A 19,834-nucleotide genomic window follows, 5' to 3' on the forward strand; every position below is an offset into this window, starting at 1 on the left:
TCTGCCTCCTCTGCTTTCCCTTTTTGGATGGCAATAAAGACTCCTGCCACCACACTGAAGCTTCATTAACCTTTATTAATTTTCTCAGGGTTCCGGGATCAATTTGTCACTATTTCAACCCTTGGCAGTTCATACTTCTTGAAAAGATGTCTGACTGTTTTGCCTCCTTGGGGGAAAAGATCTTCTGTCTGGTACTTGCTGTTTGGAAACAAATTGGCTGCCAGATCACAGATTATCCGGGCTCAGCTCTGCTCTCTGCTATTCTGTGTGACTCCTGTGGAGTCAGCTGAGCTCTCCTAATTTACAGCAGGCACTCTTGGTAGATGGGATTTGGTTGTTGTTGCTGGGCTGTTTCTCTCTTTGTAGGAAGGGAATGTATCAGGGTTACAGCATGTCCAGTAGTACAGACAACAGAAATTTTAGTTTCCCCTCCAGCCAGTTCAGGGCTGATCACGCAGGATGAAAATGAAAAGCTGGCAGAGCGTGGGCTTGGAAGGAACAGTTAAATGCCTTTGATTTACTGTGGATGCATTGTTTACCTTCTGAACTTCACACCATGGGCTCCACTGGGAGATTTTCAGTAGGACACGAGGGTCAGGAGCTTGTCTCTCACTGAGAAGGAAAAGTTCCCAGTTATTGCTCTGCTGGTACTCTGCTGAAACCAGACTTTCATCTGTCCTTGTTGCTGGTGGGAGGGTAGAGTCTATGAAGGAGACTTCCTATTGAGATATCCCTTTCCTTTCCACCTGCCCTCACCTGCCTGCTGCACTCAGCGTTTCCTGGCTCCTCTACAGGGCATATCTAGGCAGGTGCTGGCTGCAAGGCAGAATTTCCCACCAAAACCACCCTGCCAGGTGCCACCACAAATCTCAAAACACCACTAGGGATGGTAGGATTCAGTGCCAGCATGTCTGAAGAGGATGAATCCTCCACAAGTGCAGCAAGGAGTGCAGACACCCTAGAAAACCACTGAAATTGATTAACGACCAGACATAGGGGATCATACTCTGCATGGTCCCAAGCCTCACTCAAAAAGAAGGGGTTGAACCACCAACCAGCCCAAGTCTTTCAGGCTGGTTTGGCGCTGAAACCTCAGGGAAAACTGGTGGCCAGGGGTGCTGGGGTTGGAAAGCAGGTGGTCACGTCAGGGGAACGTGGCAGGTGGCTGTTGTTAACGCGTGTAACCTTTGTAGTGAAAGATCTTGCAGAGTGAACCGAGGTGTATTTACATGACCCATTACCTTGCCATAGCCAATGGACGCTATAATTCCAGAAGCCAATCGCTGAGGTCCACAGATAACAGAAAGCGAGAGGACCCTGACGAACTGCAGCACTACGGGTACCCTGCACCTCAAATAGGTAAGCTCTGACCTCCCACAGCGGCCTCTGGAGCTGGGACACTGCTCCACTCACTGCACTGCCCAGCTGGGCTGGGCTCTCTGCACTGTTTCAATGATTCCCCCCCTCCCCAAACCATCTCCTTCCCCCCAGGTCAGTGTGGGGGATGCTCCCCCCGTGTTGTCACGTGCTGAACCAGTGGTCATCGCCCCCTGTGTTCCCATTCCATCACCCCGCGGGGTTTTGTGTCGTCACCATGGGCCAGAGAAGGCAAAAAGGGACAGACACAAAGCCCTGGCAAGACCATCCATCCCCACAGAATGTTTTGCCATCACCCTGCCTTCTTCTGAGTCACTGCTTTGTCTGAATTATCCAAGCACACATGGTTCATGAAGCCAAAGCTGACCTTGGTGCAATGCAGCCCCTTTGCTGATGTCCATGTCATGCCTTCCCATTGGCTGTGAGAGACGGTGAGCAGGGCTTGGTGGGGACAGAGCAGGATTGGTTTCCTCTGTCCCTGGGTCTTTAGTGATGTGCAAGGACTTGTCTCCAGTAGGTTCTGCAGCAGGACCTTCCACCCTTCTCCCACAGAAGGGGAATAATGTGTAGTAATATCAGACAGCATGATCTGGGAAGATGGGGATGAATTTGACCTAGATCTCTGCCAGATCTGATCTGCCCCATCCCTGGAAGTGTTCAAGGCCAGGTTGGATGGGGGTTTGGGCAACTTGATCTAGTGGAAGCTGTCCCTGCCCATGGCAGGTGTGTTGGAAGTAGATGATCTTTAAGGTTCCTTCCAACCCAAACCATCCTGTGATTCTGTGATTCAGTCTGCAAAGGTTTTGTGCTCTCCCTTCATGCCTTTGCGTCGTGGCAGGATCTCAACACATCAGGGGTCTCAGGCAAAGCACAGAGTGCTAAACCTGGCCAGAGGTTAAAAATCACTGCCCAGTGACCATGCCAGCATTTTGTGCTCTATAAAGGTTTCAGAGAGGTGATTTGATTAGAAGGGAGAGAGGATCATATTCTGGTGTGGGTTACCTGTGCTCCAGCCAGCCCAGGAGGACTTTGCCACTGTGCAGCATCAGGAGTCTGTGTGGTGTGGAGTACCTGGGGGTGACTTGTTGGGGTTGTGGTTTTCAACAGAGAGCAGGGGTCAGCCTCAATGTCCTCTCTACCCTGCACAGACTCTGCCCCCTCCACTGAGAGCAGTTCCACTGCCTGCAGGATGGATCCCTGGAGTCTGGTAAAACCTTCAGGAGAGGGAGGACTTTTGCACTGCTACAACGTGGAAAAGCTGAGCTTAATCTCTGTCCAAATGAAGGGAAGGCATTTCAAGGCAGGCCCCTGTTGTTCCTACTCTGCCTGGTCCCAGGTGCTTCCCCAGAGCTCCTGTTCCAGCCTGTAACTCAGCCATCAGGTTTACAGTTTGGCATTTCTTCCTGCCGTGCATCTGGATGCTGGAGCTGGGCTCAGTGACGTCTCTGTCACCTCCCTGCCATTGTGGCCACCGCTGTAGCATGGCTGGCTTGGGCTGTGGCATCCCTGAGGGCAGCATGGGCTGGGAGATGTGCATTGTCCTGCTGCAAGCTTCCCACATCCCTGTGGCTGTCCCAGGCTGGAAGGAAATCAGGATGGAGGAGATGTGGACACGGAGGGTACAGTCCACAAAGGGATTAGAGGGGATTTTTTAGCTGAGGAGGCAGAAGCAAAGCTCACAACTTCCCTTTGGGCACAGATTGTAGGGAATGAGACATTTCACAACTGCTCAAGACCTGGAACAAGATGAAATACAGAAATCAGCTGATGCCATCTCACAAGGATGAGGGGATGGCCTTGGCCAGCTGAAGAGCAGCATTTTCTCCTGCCAGCCCTTCACATTCCTGGTTCCCAGGTCCTGTTGGCCTCCAGGCTGTGGCAGGGCTGTGCTGCTGGCTGCCCACGTGCCTCTCCCAGCAACAGCACAGGAGCCAGATCCAGCCCAGCAGGTCCCTGGCATGGGCTCTCCTGTCTCGGGAGGACTCTGCCAGCAGCAGGATGTGAGCAGAGAGGCACATGGGGAGATGTCAGACTGACAGACCCCCAGACTGAAAGGGCTCCTGGCAGAGGGGTGGCAGGGATGTGCTGCTCCATTAGTGCTGAGGGAAGAGGAGTCATGGAGCAGCTGCAGGCACTGATGGGGACACTGCAGCCAGGAGCTGGAATGATCCTGGATTGCAGTGCCAAATCCCTGTGGATTAGCACCCAGCGTGTCTCATTCTGCAGCACCTGCTGGACCCTCTCCATCTGCTGCGCCTGGATCTGTGGGAGCAGCAAGGGCCATCTTCCCACTTCAAGTGGGGTAGAGAGCCCTGAAAAATCCTTTGGGACATTCCTGTTAATCCCCAAGCTACTCTGGGGCATCACAAGACTAACCAGAAGTCAGCCCTGCTGAGATAGCTGCCTTCAAGCACTGGTGATGATGCTAGGCAGGGCTTGGCCTCTTCTCCTCTGGGGACAAAGGAAATTTGGAGCCACTCTGCTATGAAATTCACACAGGCTGAAAGACTTCAGGGTGTTCAGCCTGGAGAAGCAAAAGCTCTGGGGAGAACTTAAAGCCCCTTCCAGTGCCTAAAGATTCTCCAAGAGAACTGGAGAGGGACTTGGGACAAGGGCATGGAGTGACAGGACAAGGGGCAATGGATTTAAGCTGAAGAAGGGTAGAATTAAATTCAATATTAGAACAAAAATCTTCATTATGAGAGTGGTGAGACCCTGGCAGAGATTGTCCAATGAAGCCCATTTCCTGGAAGTGTTCAAGGCCAGGTTGGATGGGGTTTGGAGAAACCTGGGATAGTGGGTGGTGTCCTTGCCCATGGCAGGGGGTTGAAATAAGTTACCTCTAAGATTCCTAGTAGCCCAAACCATTCCATGATTCTATAATCTCTGGCAGGTTGAATTACAAAACAGCACTGAGCTGGACTAGGCAGCTTTCAAACCCAATGAGCATGGTTGCCATCTTGCCATTATCTCAAAAACCAGAGTCAGAATCCACTTCTGGGATGAATAATTGCAATATACTTTACTCAGTAACTTCCATTTGCTGCCATTTGACCCAGAGGAGTGCAGAAATTCTTCTCACTCATAGTTTTGATGATGGACACTATTGTGTTTCTCTCAAGTAGAGAATGAATTTGTCTCATGCCTGAGAGTGTCTCAAAGCTGGGTCTTGCTTGGTTTGAAAATTAGTTAAATTTGTGCAAGGCTTCAGACTAGGCTGGATGTAATGTCCCAGTGGATTGAGATGAATTGCTTGGTTCAGAATGACACCAAGCCCAAGGGAGTCACCAGCACTTAGAAAATAAACTGTATTATGGGTTTAAAAGCTAGGGATTCATGCAATGTGAGGGACCATAATTGAGGAGATTTACCTCTAAGCACAGCTATTTCTGCTGTGAAAGGGCAAAAGCCAGAAATAATGAAGAGGAAAGAGGCAGGAGAGGTGGGATTTGGTTCAGAGATGCCATTCGTTCATCCAGTGACACAGGAACTCTTCTGAATATGGAGACTGCAAAACCCCAGCCAGGTCTGAGGGGGACGTTGGTGGTGTGGTGGGCTCTTCACACCACGAGCTGCTGATGGAGGAGGCTCCTGTGTCTCTGCAGGCTTCCCCTGTCCCACCTCTGGCCTCCCAGAAAGATTTTGGGACCCAAATTTGGAGTGTTTAACTACCAAAACCCCCAGCTGCCTGCCCCTGAGGGACTGCGTGCTGCTGGGGGCAGAACTGGGGAGGTTGCTCAGGGTGGATGGAGAAATGCAAAGGCATCAGGGGTTCATGGAGCATCCAAGCAGGCAAGGGAGAAGGAATGGTTGGGATCTGCGTGCTGGAGTCTGGGATACTCTGGATGGCAAATGATGAAGTGATGGTACCATAAATGTGATTTGCTGGAGGTGAGCTTGGAGCATGGCAGGACTCTGGCTCTGGAAAGGCAGGAAAATTGCCATGGAAATGCAGAGCTCTCTCTACCAGGAGACCTGATACTTGTGAAACAGGACATGGGACTGATGTTTTCTTGGAGCCCCAAAGCCTAGAAACACACAATGTCTCCTACACATCCCAGGGAAAGACCAGTGGTCCACTTTCATCTAACTGGGACCAACTGGGCAGAATAATGAAATAAAACACAAAAGGAAATGATTTTGAGCAACTTTGGCTTAATGAACAACAGCAGTTGCATCTCATGATAATCATTGCAATGGCACAGATGAGGCAGGGAAAGATTGATCCTCACCTCCACCTCTTTCTGTGTCCAGACAACAAATGAAGGAGTGAAATCCTGTCAATTTTACAGCAAAGACAGGTCTTCCTCTACACTTTTTCCCCCTCAACACATATTAATTCAACAGGCTTCAATCAGTGGGTGTATTTTTAATTCCCAGCTGCCGGAATGACAGGAGACATTCAAAGCAGATGTGCTGAAAAGCATGACATAAAGCAAACAACACAGATAAGTACCAAAACAATCCCAAAGAGCAGATTGATGAGAGCCACAAATGCTTGAAATTTCATTGCATGTGGAAAACAGTAGTAAATAAACATAAATATAAATATAAATAAATTTAAAAATAAATATACTACCCCGAGGAAAAACTCAGACAGTTTCAGGCAATATTGGAAAATTTGGTGGTCACCAACCTTTACAGTCCCCACCACAGTTCCTGCTCTGACATTTTCATGCAGCTGGTTTATAACCCTCACTGAGATCTCCAGCTGCAGAGTCTCTTTCCTTTTCCATGTTGCAGCCCTAGAGTTTAATACAGCATCCTCTGCCCAGCTTTTTTAGGGAATGGGGTGGTGGTGTGGAATAGCACATCCAAGCTCCCTGGATGACCCTTGGAGTCATATTTACCAGTGCTGTGATCCTTCATGTCACCCACAGTTTGCCAAATGCATCGTTTTGGGATGAGACATGGGGCAGTCTGAGGTTCTGAAGAATTTGTCATGAGAAGGGGTTGCCCCTCTGTTATGCTGGTGTTTATTTTTTGCCATATGCCTGTGTTCTATACATACCAAATGCTACATTCCAGGTTTATTATGTGTAATTATTAGCAATCCATGAAAAATCCGAAAACCCAAACAATGCATGGCTTGGTTAAATAGAACAGAGGCAGTTTTTGTTTCCATATAGCGAAGAAAAGCATTTTTCTTCAAGGGATAGAAAATTGACTATGAAAACTAATGGAAAATCATCCTTTCCCTGCTCATTTCACACTTAGGGTGACTTATTTGGAGGTTGTGGCTGCTGAAACAGCCCCAGCAGGAATATTAGTGACAAGGGGAATACATCTCAGTGCTCTTCACTCCCCTCAATGGGATATTTTTAGCTGCTTTTCCAATGCTACCCCATCAGATAAGCAGTTGATAGGGACTGTGTGATGCCCTGGAAGAGTCATCCTTGTTCCATGTCACAGGCTCACAGCAGATCTCCACAGGTAGAGGAGATGCCAAGACAGCTTTCTGGGATTTCATCAGCTGACCCTTCTTAGGCACCATCACCTTCCACTTTGTCAGCTCCTCCTCTGCCAGTCTGCACTGGCAGGGGCTGTGAGAAGGCAGGAAAAGGGGTTGAACAATTAAAAGTGGACAGTTTATGGATACATATACTTTGTCTAATCTCTGTTGGTACAATCTCCAAATGGAGGTTCCCTCTGCCAGCTCACAAAGTTCTGGTGTGGCTACGCCACCTTCGGAGGTGGAGTTTGCCCTTCCCAATGACCCGATGGTTCCACAGCATCCTTTTTCTTTATTTTTTTTTTTCATAATGTGTGTTTCCCACAGCTCTACACAGTGCCCAAAAAACCCCCCTTTAGCCCATTCTCAATCTCACATTTTCTCCCCAATGCCCTCACACCCTCCCGCCCATCTTTAACCCCACCTGCAGGACACATTGCAGCCTCACAGATCCCACAGCCGGCCAAGCGTCACTTGGAAACCTCTTCCCTGGAGATGCAAGGATGCCACATCCTCACCTTGTGTTCCAACCCCCCCCCCAGGTGACCCTGCAGCAGAGGAGTGGTCCCCGTGGAGCGTGTGCTCGACCACCTGCGGGGAGGGCTGGCAGACCAGGACCAGGTTCTGCGTTTCGTCTTCCTACAGCACCCAGTGCAGCGGCCCTCTCCGGGAGCAGAGACAGTGCAACAACTCTGCCGTGTGCCCAGGTATTGGTGGCCAGCAAGGGAGGGAGATTGGCCACCTGTGGTGTCTCCACTGTGATATTTCAGGGGAGGCCCTGGTACAGGTTGCCCAGAGAAGCTGTGGCTTCTCCATCCCTGGAAGTGTCCAAGGTTGGGTTGGATGGGGCTTGGAGCAACCTGGGATAGTGGGAAGTGGTTGGGACTAGATGATGTTTTGTGGCATTCACATTCTCTAAATATGATTTTTTTTTGCTTAGAGTTTTTCTCCTGGGAAGCTGAAAGGCAGCAAAAGGCCTTAGAGAAAAGAAAAACAATTTTCATTTTATTTGCTTCTCTTATGTTGTGCTCATGTAGAATGTGTTTGGAGATTGTTCACTTAAAGTGATTATTTGATTGGACTCTAGTGTGAGTTGTTTTGACTCATTGGCCAATTAGGGCCAAGCTGTGTCGAGACTCTGGAAAGAGTCACTAGTATTCGTTATTATTTTTTAATATTTAGTAAGGGTTTTTTTTGTATAATATAATATAATATAATATAATATAATATAATATAATATAATATAATATAATATAATATAATATAATATAATATAATATAATATAATAATAAATTAGCCTTCTGATAAGATGGAGTCCTCCTCATCATTCCTCCCGGACATCAAGCAAGAATATTACAATAATCTTTCAGTTCCTTTGTATTCCAAACCATTCTATGATTCTGCAGTTCTTGGAGGGAGATGGTTTTTGTTCCCTGTCCCTTCTCTTCATGCCTTGAGGCCTCATACAGAGACTCTTGCTAGACCAAGCCCCACAAGATGGGCACCTGCTTTGCCATGATGTGAACAATTCCATGCTGTCTGAAGTCCATGAACTCAGTACACCTGCAGGCAGGTGCCTTTTGGGCATTTGTTCCACGTCAGGAACAATTTTGGTGAAAAAATAAATTCTGAGGAGACTGAAGCCTACAAGAAAAATGGAGAGGGACTTTTAAAAAGAGCATTTAGTGACAGGACAAGGGAGAATGGCTTCAAATTGAAAGAGAGTAGGTTTAGATTGAATATTAGGAAAATATCCTTCCCTCTGAGGGTGGTGAGGCCCTGGCATAGGGTGCCCAGAGAAGCTGTGGCTTCCCCATTCCTGGAATTGTCCAGGGCCAGCTTGGACAGAGCTTGGAGCAGCCTGGGACAGTGGAAGTGTCCCTGCCCATGGCAGGGATTTGGAATGAGATGATTTTTGAGGTCACCTCCAACCCAAACCATTCTATGTTTCTATGATTATTTTGAAGAATTTTGCTGTTAAGCTAAGCATGTTATTAATTTCTCCTGACCAGCAACATCATTGTTCAGAAACAATTCTATGATGGTGAAACCACCATCCATGGTGAAATCACCATCCATGTTCCTTCCTGTGTTTCCTCCTCTGGTTATCTCTTATCATGCAACATGCCTGGTGAGAATTAGTTTTTAACCCCCTTTCCTGAAACTGGGGCACCAGTCACTGTTAACAACTGATGAAGGACCAGAAAAGTCCCTGTTTATTTGTTTTTCTTCTTTTTCTGAAGGATTATTGATTTGGTATTAGCTTCTCTGGTAAAGCTGGAAGGAATGAAGTCGCTTTAGAGAGATCATTGCATTCTTATAACATTTGGCCTCTGGAGATTATAGTGACTAAAATTCCATAAATAACTTGGCCAGATTAGATTAGATTAGATTGGAGAAGATTAGATTAATATAGATTAGAAGGCTAATTAGATTAGATTAAAATCAATTAGATGTCTAATTCCAGGAGCTACCAGTGATGTCTTGAGCACTGTTGGAGGATGTTGCCCCTTCCATTTTACTCTTCCAGGTCTCCCTAATTTTGTCTCTGAAGTGTTAATGACCTATGATAATAATCAGTGGACAGACTGCAGCTTTTCTGAAAGCCTTAAAATGTTGTAGTCTTTGAGGATTTGATGGGAAAATGTTGAGAGGGAGGAAAAAAAAGGCAAGAATTGACAAAATTATGGTGGTGATGCTTCCCTAAAGGTAGTGGGGTTTTATTCCTTTCTAGCTAAATCCATCTTTTGCTTAAAAAATTCCCTGTTGGCTCAAAAGCCTGAAAAATTAAGGTCAGCTAAAAGTGCATTTTGGTTTATTTCAAAGACTGGGAAGCAGCAGACACTTGGTGTTGATAGCAAAGCATAAAAAATTACTTGATGTTCCTCTTGCACATTTTGGATTGGTTTGTTCTCCAGCTTCCCACATGCTGCTTATTCCGGGTGGGAAGAAGCTGTGCCCTGTGGGCTCCCTCACTTCCTCAGGCCTCCTATGGGAAAGAAAAGTCACTTCTTCTGCTTCTCTTGCAGTGCATGGCACCTGGGACGAGTGGTCTCCGTGGAGCCTGTGCTCTTCCACTTGTGGGAGAGGCTACAGGGATCGGACCCGCACCTGCAAACCCCCCCAGTTCGGTGGGAACCCCTGTGAGGGCCCGGAGAAGCAAACCAAGTTCTGCAACATCGCTCTCTGCCCAGGTAGGGACAGTGACAGATCTGAAACCTCCCCTCCAGCAGGTCTCCCCAGCTTGGTGTCCCTCAAATGGCTCATCAAGGTCTCTAGCTGACGCCAGTGAAATTCTGAACTACCCTAAGGGGGATCCTGAGGAAAGGATTCATGGAAGAAGCAGCCCAGAGGTGTTTTCTGGGGTTGTTCAGCTCAGAGATGTCTCAGGTTCAGGTTTGCCCTGTGTGATCTCTTGCAGAGGACACCTTACATGTGTTGGATCTGGCTGCCACTCGTATTTCCAAGACCGTCTTAAGTCTCTAACCTGTTCTCCCCACTGAATGGTTTAAAGTTATTTTGCCTGACTGGGTCTGTTGTGCTGGAATTAATTAATAGTTTTACTTATGTGTGCATTAATTCTGTATAAATGTAAGTTTTCTCTGTGGCTGATCCTGCTCTGGGTGGTGAGATAAACTAAGAGACTCCTAATGGCCTCCCATGCCAAATTTAATGTTTTTATCTTTTCCCTGCCCCTGAATCTCACTTCCAAATGCCTCTCCTCGAGTTTTGCTTTGAAACATCAGAAAGAACTTCCAGGTGAATTTACTTTTACCACCTGAAAATCTACTTATGCTCCAGAGGCTTCTTTCCTCTGACAGGCCCTGGGTTTACAGCAGAGTCCCCCTTAATTTAACTCTGGGTGTCCTGGTGAACACAATCTGTACACGAGCAAGCTCCCCAAAACTCCCTCCCTATCCCTGGATAATGTCAACTGACATTTTTCCAGTTTAATGAAAATCATTATGAGACATTATTATGTCCCCGGAGGAAGAGAGGGATTGTGGGAGGGATGAGAACTTTGTGAAAACAGTGAGAAGCCTCCTGGCATTTCCCATTGAGTTTTCACTCCAAGTAACTATCCTTGGATATTTGGCTGCTGTCCAGAAGACTACTTGGAATAAGAACTTCCCAGACACCAAATTGACTTTGTCATAAAAAGACACATTTAAGAAGTCAGAGCTGGCATTGCTTGGGCAATAAAGCATACCCTGAGTTAACATTGATCCATAATTAATTTAAATTAAAACAGCGGTGGAAAAGACAAGCAGCCCAACTGCAAGGCTTCAGCTCTAATTAGTGCCACAAAGGCAATCAGTGAATTGGCAGCGCCAAATGAGAGCGGCATTGGGGGAATCATTGAAGCACAACAATGGGTGTTTGACACCCCAGACACTCTCAGTGTTTATTACCACCCTGATCCGAGGATTTGTGGCTACAGCCAATAAAAATGCTCTGCTGCAGGGACAACAGGGCCTTTGTTCCTCCTGAGATGTGGAGGAGCAGGGTAGGCCCCATGTCCTAGGCCACAGGCTAGGCCCCAAGTCCTTAGAAAAGGGAAAAAGAAGGAAAACAATGCCTTCATCACACAATGAACATTTTTGAGAGACTCCCACTGTGGTGTGACCATGGCACCAAGCAGCCCTTGGCAGTGGGTGTGATAAGAACCCCTCAGCATCCTGACCAAGAAGCATCTCTGCATCAGTGCAAGGTGGCTGGAGGGGCAACACAGCCACCCTTGTTTCTCCTTTTTTAAAAATGTTTCTGAAATTACAGCCTGTGAATGACTACAAGGAAATTACATGTTCCCAATCCCCTGCTGAACGACCAAATTATGGATTTGGTGCCTTGCTTTTACCATCTCCAAATGCTTTCTCTCCTGATAAGATGCCAATCACCAGCAGCATGGAGGGTGTTGGAAAAATGCAACTTTTTTTTTTGATAAATGCAGTTTTTGGTAAATGTCACATTGAATGTGACGAATGCAGTCTCGCTTTGCCAACACAGGGAAATGTTTATGAGGGTCAGGCAGCATCATTATTAGGAAGAAATTATTCCCTGTGAGGGTGATGAGGCCAGAGAAGCTGTGGCTGCCCCATCCCTGGAAGTATTCAAGGCCAGGTTGGACAGGTCTTGGAGCACCCTGGGATAGTGGAAGGTGTAGAATTAAATGATCTTTACCTTTCCAACCCATGCCATCCCATGATTCCATGATTTTATGATCAGTCCATGGAAACTTAGCAGCACAGCCTTCAGTCAGAAAAGCCACCCTAATTTATACCTGGTAGGACCTACTTTATGGAGTTTTGGATCATTTCCAAAGAATAATCACCTGTCAAACACTGTGTTTCACATTTTCCCTCATTGGGATTGACAGGCACTGGCACAAAGCCTTGAATTTATGCACAATAAAAACATAAATGGTTGGATTATTAAAAACAAACACCTTTTGGAGGTGCCTTTATGCCTGCCTGATTTTGCACACCTTGTGATCCCCTTTGAGTTTACAGTTGTTCATTTGGATGCTTTTAACATTTTTTTAAACTGAGTTTGCAAACAAAAAGCTTCTCAATTGCAATGGGGATTACACAGGGCTGATCAATTCATTGCAGATTACATGGGGGACCAGTTGGAATTTATTTTTCTTGGACAGACAAGCAAAGAAAAAAAAAAAAAAAAAAAAGAGCTGCAATGTGCTTTGAGTCAGAATTCAGAGAATTCAGACTTTTCAGAGATTCAGGTTGTTTTTCCCGAGTGAGATCTAGCAGCTAATTAGATCTAAACAGAGCATGATGACCACTGTTAATGAGAAAAATGCTCCAGGAAGAGCAGACTGGGTGATGGATCTGTTGATCAGGGACCAATTAGGGTGTAACCACCACACTGGGGAATGCTTCAGTCCATACCATGATAATAAGATGTTATTCCTGTTTCTCTCCTACCCCGTCCCTATGATCAACTCCCTTGTCCCTCCCTCTTCTATTTAATTTTCAAAGACACTGCTGGGTAAAACATCTCCAGCCTGTCAGAGTTAATTCAGCTGTGAGAGAAGTACATTGACCACACACACTCACCCTGTTCCCAGTCCTCTGTTGGAGCACACCTTTGCTTCCACATTTCCCAGCCATGGAATGGTGGATTCCTGTCAATAACACTGTGATTTGAGTTTCTGGCTGTGCTTTAATGAAAAACAGAGCATTTGCATGCTTGAGAAAGTTCATTCTCCACAGATTCATGCACTGCTCTGCTGAAAAATGGGTCCCTTAAAAAAATGCTGATGGCTCCAAATAGGAAATGTCATGAAAATTAAGTGATCCCTTCAAAGTGCTCAGTAAAAACATGAGCCACACTCTCTGATGTAATGTTGTGTTGTGATTGGCAACATTATTAGTTTGGACTTTCATGTCAGAGTGTGGAATATCAACAATTTCAACTTTTATGGTATTATGCAGAGCGTGGAACATAAAAATTAAAATGTTACCGCACATTAAAATGTTACTTGCATCCTGTGGGACTCTTGGAGGCTTCAGAGGGTCCCAAGAATCCCTGTTGCCACAGCTGCCCAAACTTTTTTTTGGTAATCTCTGCCCTCTTTGAAGCTCTGTGGCTCCGCTTTGATCTCCCCCGCTCGGTCCCTGCTTGGCAAAGGCCAGAGGCTGTCACCACACATCTCTTCCCAGAGGGAAAGGTCTTCACATTCTGCTCGTTTTCTTTCTTTGGGCCACTCAGTGGACGGCAACTGGAACGAATGGTCGAGCTGGAGCTCGTGCTCCGCTTCCTGCTCCAACGGGACCCAGCAGCGGACGCGGGAGTGCAACGGGCCCTCCTACGGCGGAGCCGAGTGCCAGGGACACTGGGTGGAGACCCGCGACTGCTTCCTGCGCCAGTGCCCAGGTCAGTGACAGTGCCTTCTTCTTTCTCTTGGCCCACCTTCCTCTGCAATCCCAGTAAAATGTTTGTTTGGGGAAGACTTGCGCCCATTCTGGCACACCTGGATCATTCCAACAGACCACGGCTGTTGGTTTTTGGTTTCTGTGTTGTTTTTTGTTAAGGTTGGGATTGAAAGTGTTCGACATGGTATTTCATGTTCAGATTTAAATGTTTATTATTTCTTATAATCTATATTACATTACAGATTTCTGATAATCTATACTATAGATTATAATATAGATTATAATCCAATTATAGATTTTTTAAATCTATATTACAGTCTTACAAGTTGTGGGTTTTACAGCATTCTACTAACTAGCTATAAAATGGTTAACTATCTTTTTCTATAAGGTTTTTTAAGGTTAAACTATCTAATTAAGGAATTATATATAAGTATAAAAGTATATTTAAGTATAAAAGTATTTTCACTTTTAACCAATAACTAATTACCTGAAGTCTGCAATGTGGACTTTTCTAATTATAAAATACCACCCAAACCCCTGAAGGAAAAGGTGAAGAAGCAGGATTATCTACTGTTCTAAAGCAGGAATCTGCGCCCCTCAAGACAAAAAATTCAAAACTCTTAGTATCTAAAGTTCCAACATATGCCAGCCAAAATCCACTGCTGGCAAATGTTTCAGGAGACCCCAGAGAGGTGAGTGATTGCCCACAGGGAATGTGTCTTTCTAACCTTAGATACCAGCTTTTCAGCATGAGCTTAAAAAACTCCCATGAAAATATCAATGAAACCCTTCCCTTGCCTCCACAGGGCTTCAGCTTTCCTCCTCTTTTTGTTTTGTTCCTCTCCTCCCACCATTTCAACGTTCCCAGTCACATTTCAAGCAAATGGGGGGATCCTCCATTGTATGTCAGCTTTAAACTTTATCAGTGAGAAGGTCTGCCACAATAAAGCCTTTGTTCATGTCTGTGCAAGATTAGTCACTGCACTCACCTGTGACTTAATAGTAATGACAGCAATAACAGTAATAATAATAACAACAGTAATAATAATATATCCTACTGGAATTCATCCTGATCTACCTATTTCTTCAGGGAATCCCTTTACACTCTGATAACACCATTATCTGCAGTATTTAACAGAGGTGTTGGATTTTCCTACATGGTCTCGAGTAGGTTTTGATGTTTAGGAATCTCATTCTTTCTTTGCAACTTAGGGAGATCTTTAAAGACAAAAAGGGGCTTCAGAACCCCTTTTAAGACAACCTTGTCTCACTGATTTCAGAGTTATCTGTCAAAGCAACTCAGGTCATAGTTTCCACTGCATAAAACATCACTAAATAAATTGGTCCTGCCCCTCTTATTTTGTAGTTTTTGTCTACTTCTTGGAGCAGGCATGGATCTCCCACCTCCCAAAAGGAATTATTCAACCCAAGATGATGTGGTAACTCAAAATTAAAAGCTGAACTTGTAAAGAGCACACTTAGGCCCTGTTCTAATTCTGTCACTGAGTTGTTGTGGCACAGCAGAGGAGAATGTTTCCCTACCTTGCAGGCTTGTTGTGAGGGCTAATTAACATTTTTATGGTGCTGTGATAAATGCCATTGTTAATGTAAAAGAGGCAGAATTTTGATAAATGTCATTTTTAACATAAAAGAAGTCACATTTCCACTGGATCTGGAAAGATGCTGGGAGAAGATACAATGGAAAGGGACAGCATCCCAAACCTTTTTCCAAGGCACATGAAGCATCAGTGCAATGGAAACAACTGGAGGGAGGTTTATTTGAGGTCTCTTCATGGTTTTTTTGCCCAAGGGCTCTGCTGGTCTCTCTAAATCCCAGAGCTAGACCTTCTCTGGGAAGGTCCATTTTCACACATGCATTGCACATTCCCAGTGAATTCCAGATGTGGAACTGGCCTGGCAGATGTGGCTTCCATGTTGAATCCCTGCCCATGGGAAGAGTGTTCAGGAGCACAGCCCCAAATCTCAGCCTGAGGAAAGAGGTAGGGTTGCTTTTGCAGAGTGTGGAAGTGCTGAGAAGAACACAAAACCACCCTTGGACTGATGGGATGGGAATGGGAACACTCTGATTTAATGTCTGTTAAGGATCAAACCAAGATCCAAAGCAGGAGACCTCCCTTCCTACCAAACCCTGCTCTACTTAGGTTCTTCTGCTCACATTTGGATCTTGATTCCTTCTGTTGCAGATGATTTTTGGGACATAACAGGCTGTTTCTCCTCTTTTTTTCCTTTTTTTTTCTTTTTTTTTGTTTCCAGTGGATGGGAAGTGGCAGGCCTGGGGAGTGTGGGGCAGCTGCACTGCCACGTGTGGAGGTGGCACTCAGAGACGTGACCGGGTGTGCTACGGCCCCTTCTTTGGTGGAGAGACTTGCCAGGGTCCCAAGGAGGAGTACAAGCAGTGCAATGACAGAAAATGTCCTGGTATGTACCCCAGATCCCTCATGCTTTCCTTTGAATGAGGCAGAATTTTTGAATTTTGGATTTTAGGAATGGCTTCCATGTCATTTGTCAGAGATCTGAATGCTATGAAGGGTTGTAATCTAATAAAATCCTACCCATGACCCAGGCACAAGATAAAAGGTCTTGATTTAACTGTTGCAGAATTCGGAGCAACCATCTTGGTTTCAGTGAATATTTGGTCACTCACACCAGCCCTGCCTTGGTGGTTTCATCTTTTCATTGCCATAGAGTTACAAGAGGAAAAGAGAAACTGTTTGGTAGCAAAAACTGGTATCAGAGTCTCAAATCTATGAAGTTGTTGAGTACTGAGGATGTTGCACTGGTTTCCCACCCTTTACCTCTGGGAAGCCTGCACACCACTAGAAATATTTAAGAAAAAGATGTGTCTGCATCTGCCAGAGCTTTACCCAAATCTTATCCTCCTGCAGAGTGTATAAGCTGAACGGAGGGTGAGTGAGCTGTAGGGCAGATGAAAACCTGGGTTTGGATGTGAAAAACAAGCTGGCGTGAACTCTTCCAAGTGGGAATGTTTCTGTCTGCCTCTCAGACTATACAGAGACCAAAAAAAAAGGCCTGCCCACCATTTCTGCTTTCTTCCTCAGTCTGAGTTAAAGAGCCTGGTGAAATTGCTGGTGGGGAAATCAATGGCCTTTGTGATGTTTGCAGTCAGATTGCATCGATTGTAACAGGCCATGAGCTTTGACTGAAAGAGTAATTAATTGTCAGAGCAGCTCAGTGAGAGACAGGAGAGATTCTCATGGCAGTATCCCAGCATTCCTACTGGAAAGGGGCATCTCCCTAAAGGACAGGAGGCAGCAATTTTGATGCAGGAGTGCCTGGGGGCAGATCTTCCACATGGAGGCCAAGCCAACACCTCAGACTCCCTCACAAAGTGCTGAAGACAAAGAGATGAAAGCCAGAGGACTTCAGCATGGAAGTTCCAGCACGTTCAGCTCAGAGATGACAGAGAAAGAGGCTGTGTGACAGCCTTGTCACTCTTTCCAGCTACGCTCTTAATGAAAGGCATCACCTCTCCTTACAAGCTGTGCCTCTCAATTAGCAGTGGCGTGTGAGAATCTCTTCTAACTCTGCCACAAAGCTCTCCCTCGCCACAGAAAATCTTAGCACCAGGTTGTCTGGTGGTGTCTACAGAGTGAGGCAGATTTAGTTCAGCTTCAGTGTGTGCCAGCTGGGGCCCTGGCAGAACAAGCCCGATCTTTTCTTCTCTTTCCGCAGGGGTTGATGCCTGTGCAGTGCTCAAAAGGAAAAGGCAAGTCTCAGGCACTGGGGCCTGCCAGGGTTCACAGCCAGAAGGGTCTCGTTGCAGTTGTTAATTTGCAAGGGAAGGAAAAGGTGGGGAAAACATCAGAGGCTAAAAATAAACCCGCTCAATTTGTTCTCTAGAAAGTATCACATGCTGGCATGATTCAATTTGAGCAGAAGAATTGAACTTAATTGGGTTAGTTATTAAAATCTCCCAGTGCAAATAGGTTACTCTGGTAAAAGGGATTTTGTTGTGAAGCAACATCAAAAAGAAAAAAAAAAGAAGAAGAAAGGAAAGGATTCTCTCCTGGCCTGGGAATTGCTCCTGTGCTCACTGGCAAGACAACTCCAATCAGTGTGTTTTTAAAGAGCATCTCTGATCCACAGCATCCCTCAGTGGTCCCCAGGGACACTGCAGGGGTGATGAGACCAGGAAGTTTTCTCAGGCCAGCTGGGGAGAAATAAGAGGAGAGATGTGAACATTCTCCCTCTCTGCTTTTTTCTGTGCTCTGCTGCTTTGTAGCTGAGGGTGCTGGAAGCTTCCACACCCCAGAACCCTCCTGTGAACCGTGGGACAATCAGTGACCGTGGTCAAAGCACAGGAAGTTTGGAAATCATCTCCCTGCTCTGGGACAGGCTCTGTGGGTGACCAAGTGCTGTCACAACTGGGTTATTCAATCTCTCTGCCCCACAGCTCCATGTCAGCAGGCTGGAAATGAAACTACCTCTTTTCCACCCCTGTTCTGGCTTATCTGCAGAAACCACGAGCTGTTGGCTCAGGGATGAGCCCTGCTCATGTGCAGAGCACAGCTGGGGTCCCGCTGCCCTCCGGAGTTCCATCACAATAGTGATTACTCACAAGGGAACTTTAAACCAGGGGAAGGAGCATCTGTTTCCAGGCAGAGAATTCAGCTTATTCATTCCCGGTATCTACTGGGGAGGACTTCATCTTTGAACTGCAGCTGGGGTTTTGGGGCAGTCTTGGAGCCTGCCTGCAGGAGCAGTGATGTGCAGGCAGCTTGCTGGGTCCTATAGGAGTTCTTCAAAGAAGCAGAACTTGCCGTGCCCATAATTTAGGTTTGAGCACTCTCCACAGCCAGGTTGGTCCCTGGGTAATCCCAGAGCAGCAGTGGGACATGTCCTGACCAGCTGCAGGCACAAACTCAACTTCCTTTGTGTTGGAAATTTTACATTGAATAATGTAAAATGCACAATGAATAAAAACTGTAATCAGAAACTATTAAATCAAGTTTTTTCTCCTTCCCTCCCTCGGGAGTGACAAATAGCTTTAACACCATCCTCATGGCTCCCTCTGCTTTACATGTTGCAAATAATGAGTTTATCAGCACAAAGACCTCCTGTAGTGAATGTTTTTCTCCCAGATCCCACCAACTCCAGGACCAACTCAGCTCCACCCACAGACAGAAGCTTCCAAAACCATCCTTCCAATGATTTTTTTTTTTCTGTGATGTCTCAAAACACATTTCTGCAGGCTTTTGGGCTCTGCAGCAGTGTTTGGAAATGAGCTGCTGATGCAGTTCCAAGTTGTTGGGGCTCAGATCTGCTCTCTTTTGTGCACAAGATGGAAGCAGGCAGAATGAAGACCACCCAGGGGATGTGTCCATCTTGTCTTTTCATTTGCTTGTTCTTTCCTTCATTCTTAATCCACTGATTCATGCCAAGCCTCATTTTAGATACATCCAACACTGAAGGTGGTGACCCTGAGGGATGGCAGAGGTGGAGTCTGGAGTCATGGAGTTCACTCACAAAAGATCTGCCCATTAAAAATTAAGAAATAAAACTCTTTAGTAGAGGGTAGCAACAGCAGTTTTCTTGCAATGAGCTGCCCCAAGGCAAGGCAAGGATGTGAGTAGACTTTCCCAAGGATTTTGGTGAGCTAATCCTTGGTGTGGATGAATGCCCAGTTTTCAGACAGACAGAACAAATTCCAGAGAGGTGAAGTGACTTTGTGAGGGACTAAGCACCGGCAGAGCTGGGAGTGCAGCTCCAACCTCCTGGCTCACAGATCACGCTCCCATACTTCCCTTTTCCATGTCCTTGCTGAGGAGGAAGCTTTACCAACGGAGTTTTTCTCTCCTGGCAGAGCCTCATGAAATCTGTGACGAGGAGAGTCTCGGCCCCGTGGTTTGGAAGGAGACGCCAGCCGGGGATGCTGCCGCCGTCCGGTGTCCCCGCAATGCCACTGGTAAGGGTGACTGCATGGTGGGCAGGTGGCCTCTCACCAGGGCATCCTTCATCCTTTGTGTCCTAGGTGAGGAGAACCTTTGTGCCCTAGACAGGACAGGCACGTGGACTTCCCTCTGCTTGTCCATGGCTAAATTAACTCTGTCTGGGTTTCGGGTTTCACTG

At 46.3% G+C, this 19,834-nt stretch overlaps 1 protein-coding gene across 10 annotated transcripts in view; it reads left to right on the forward strand.

Annotated features, from left to right (window-relative positions):
* ADGRB1 (adhesion G protein-coupled receptor B1) overlaps positions 1 to 19,834 on the forward strand; it is a 288,586-nt gene that overhangs the window by 133,362 nt on the left and 135,390 nt on the right. For all 10 annotated transcript variants that reach the window (XM_066566903.1, XM_066566919.1, XM_066566910.1 and 7 more), the window contains 6 exons: positions 1,252 to 1,359; positions 7,372 to 7,536; positions 9,860 to 10,024; positions 13,560 to 13,724; positions 15,998 to 16,162; positions 19,569 to 19,670. In XM_066566903.1, the coding sequence (XP_066423000.1) occupies positions 1,252 to 1,359; positions 7,372 to 7,536; positions 9,860 to 10,024; positions 13,560 to 13,724; positions 15,998 to 16,162; positions 19,569 to 19,670 (870 nt within the window). The remainder of the gene's footprint in view (positions 1 to 1,251; positions 1,360 to 7,371; positions 7,537 to 9,859; positions 10,025 to 13,559; positions 13,725 to 15,997; positions 16,163 to 19,568; positions 19,671 to 19,834) is intronic.

The sequence above is a fragment of the Molothrus aeneus genome, chromosome 1 (assembly GCF_037042795.1).
Source record: "Molothrus aeneus isolate 106 chromosome 1, BPBGC_Maene_1.0, whole genome shotgun sequence".
NCBI classification, from domain to species: domain Eukaryota; kingdom Metazoa; phylum Chordata; class Aves; order Passeriformes; family Icteridae; genus Molothrus; species Molothrus aeneus.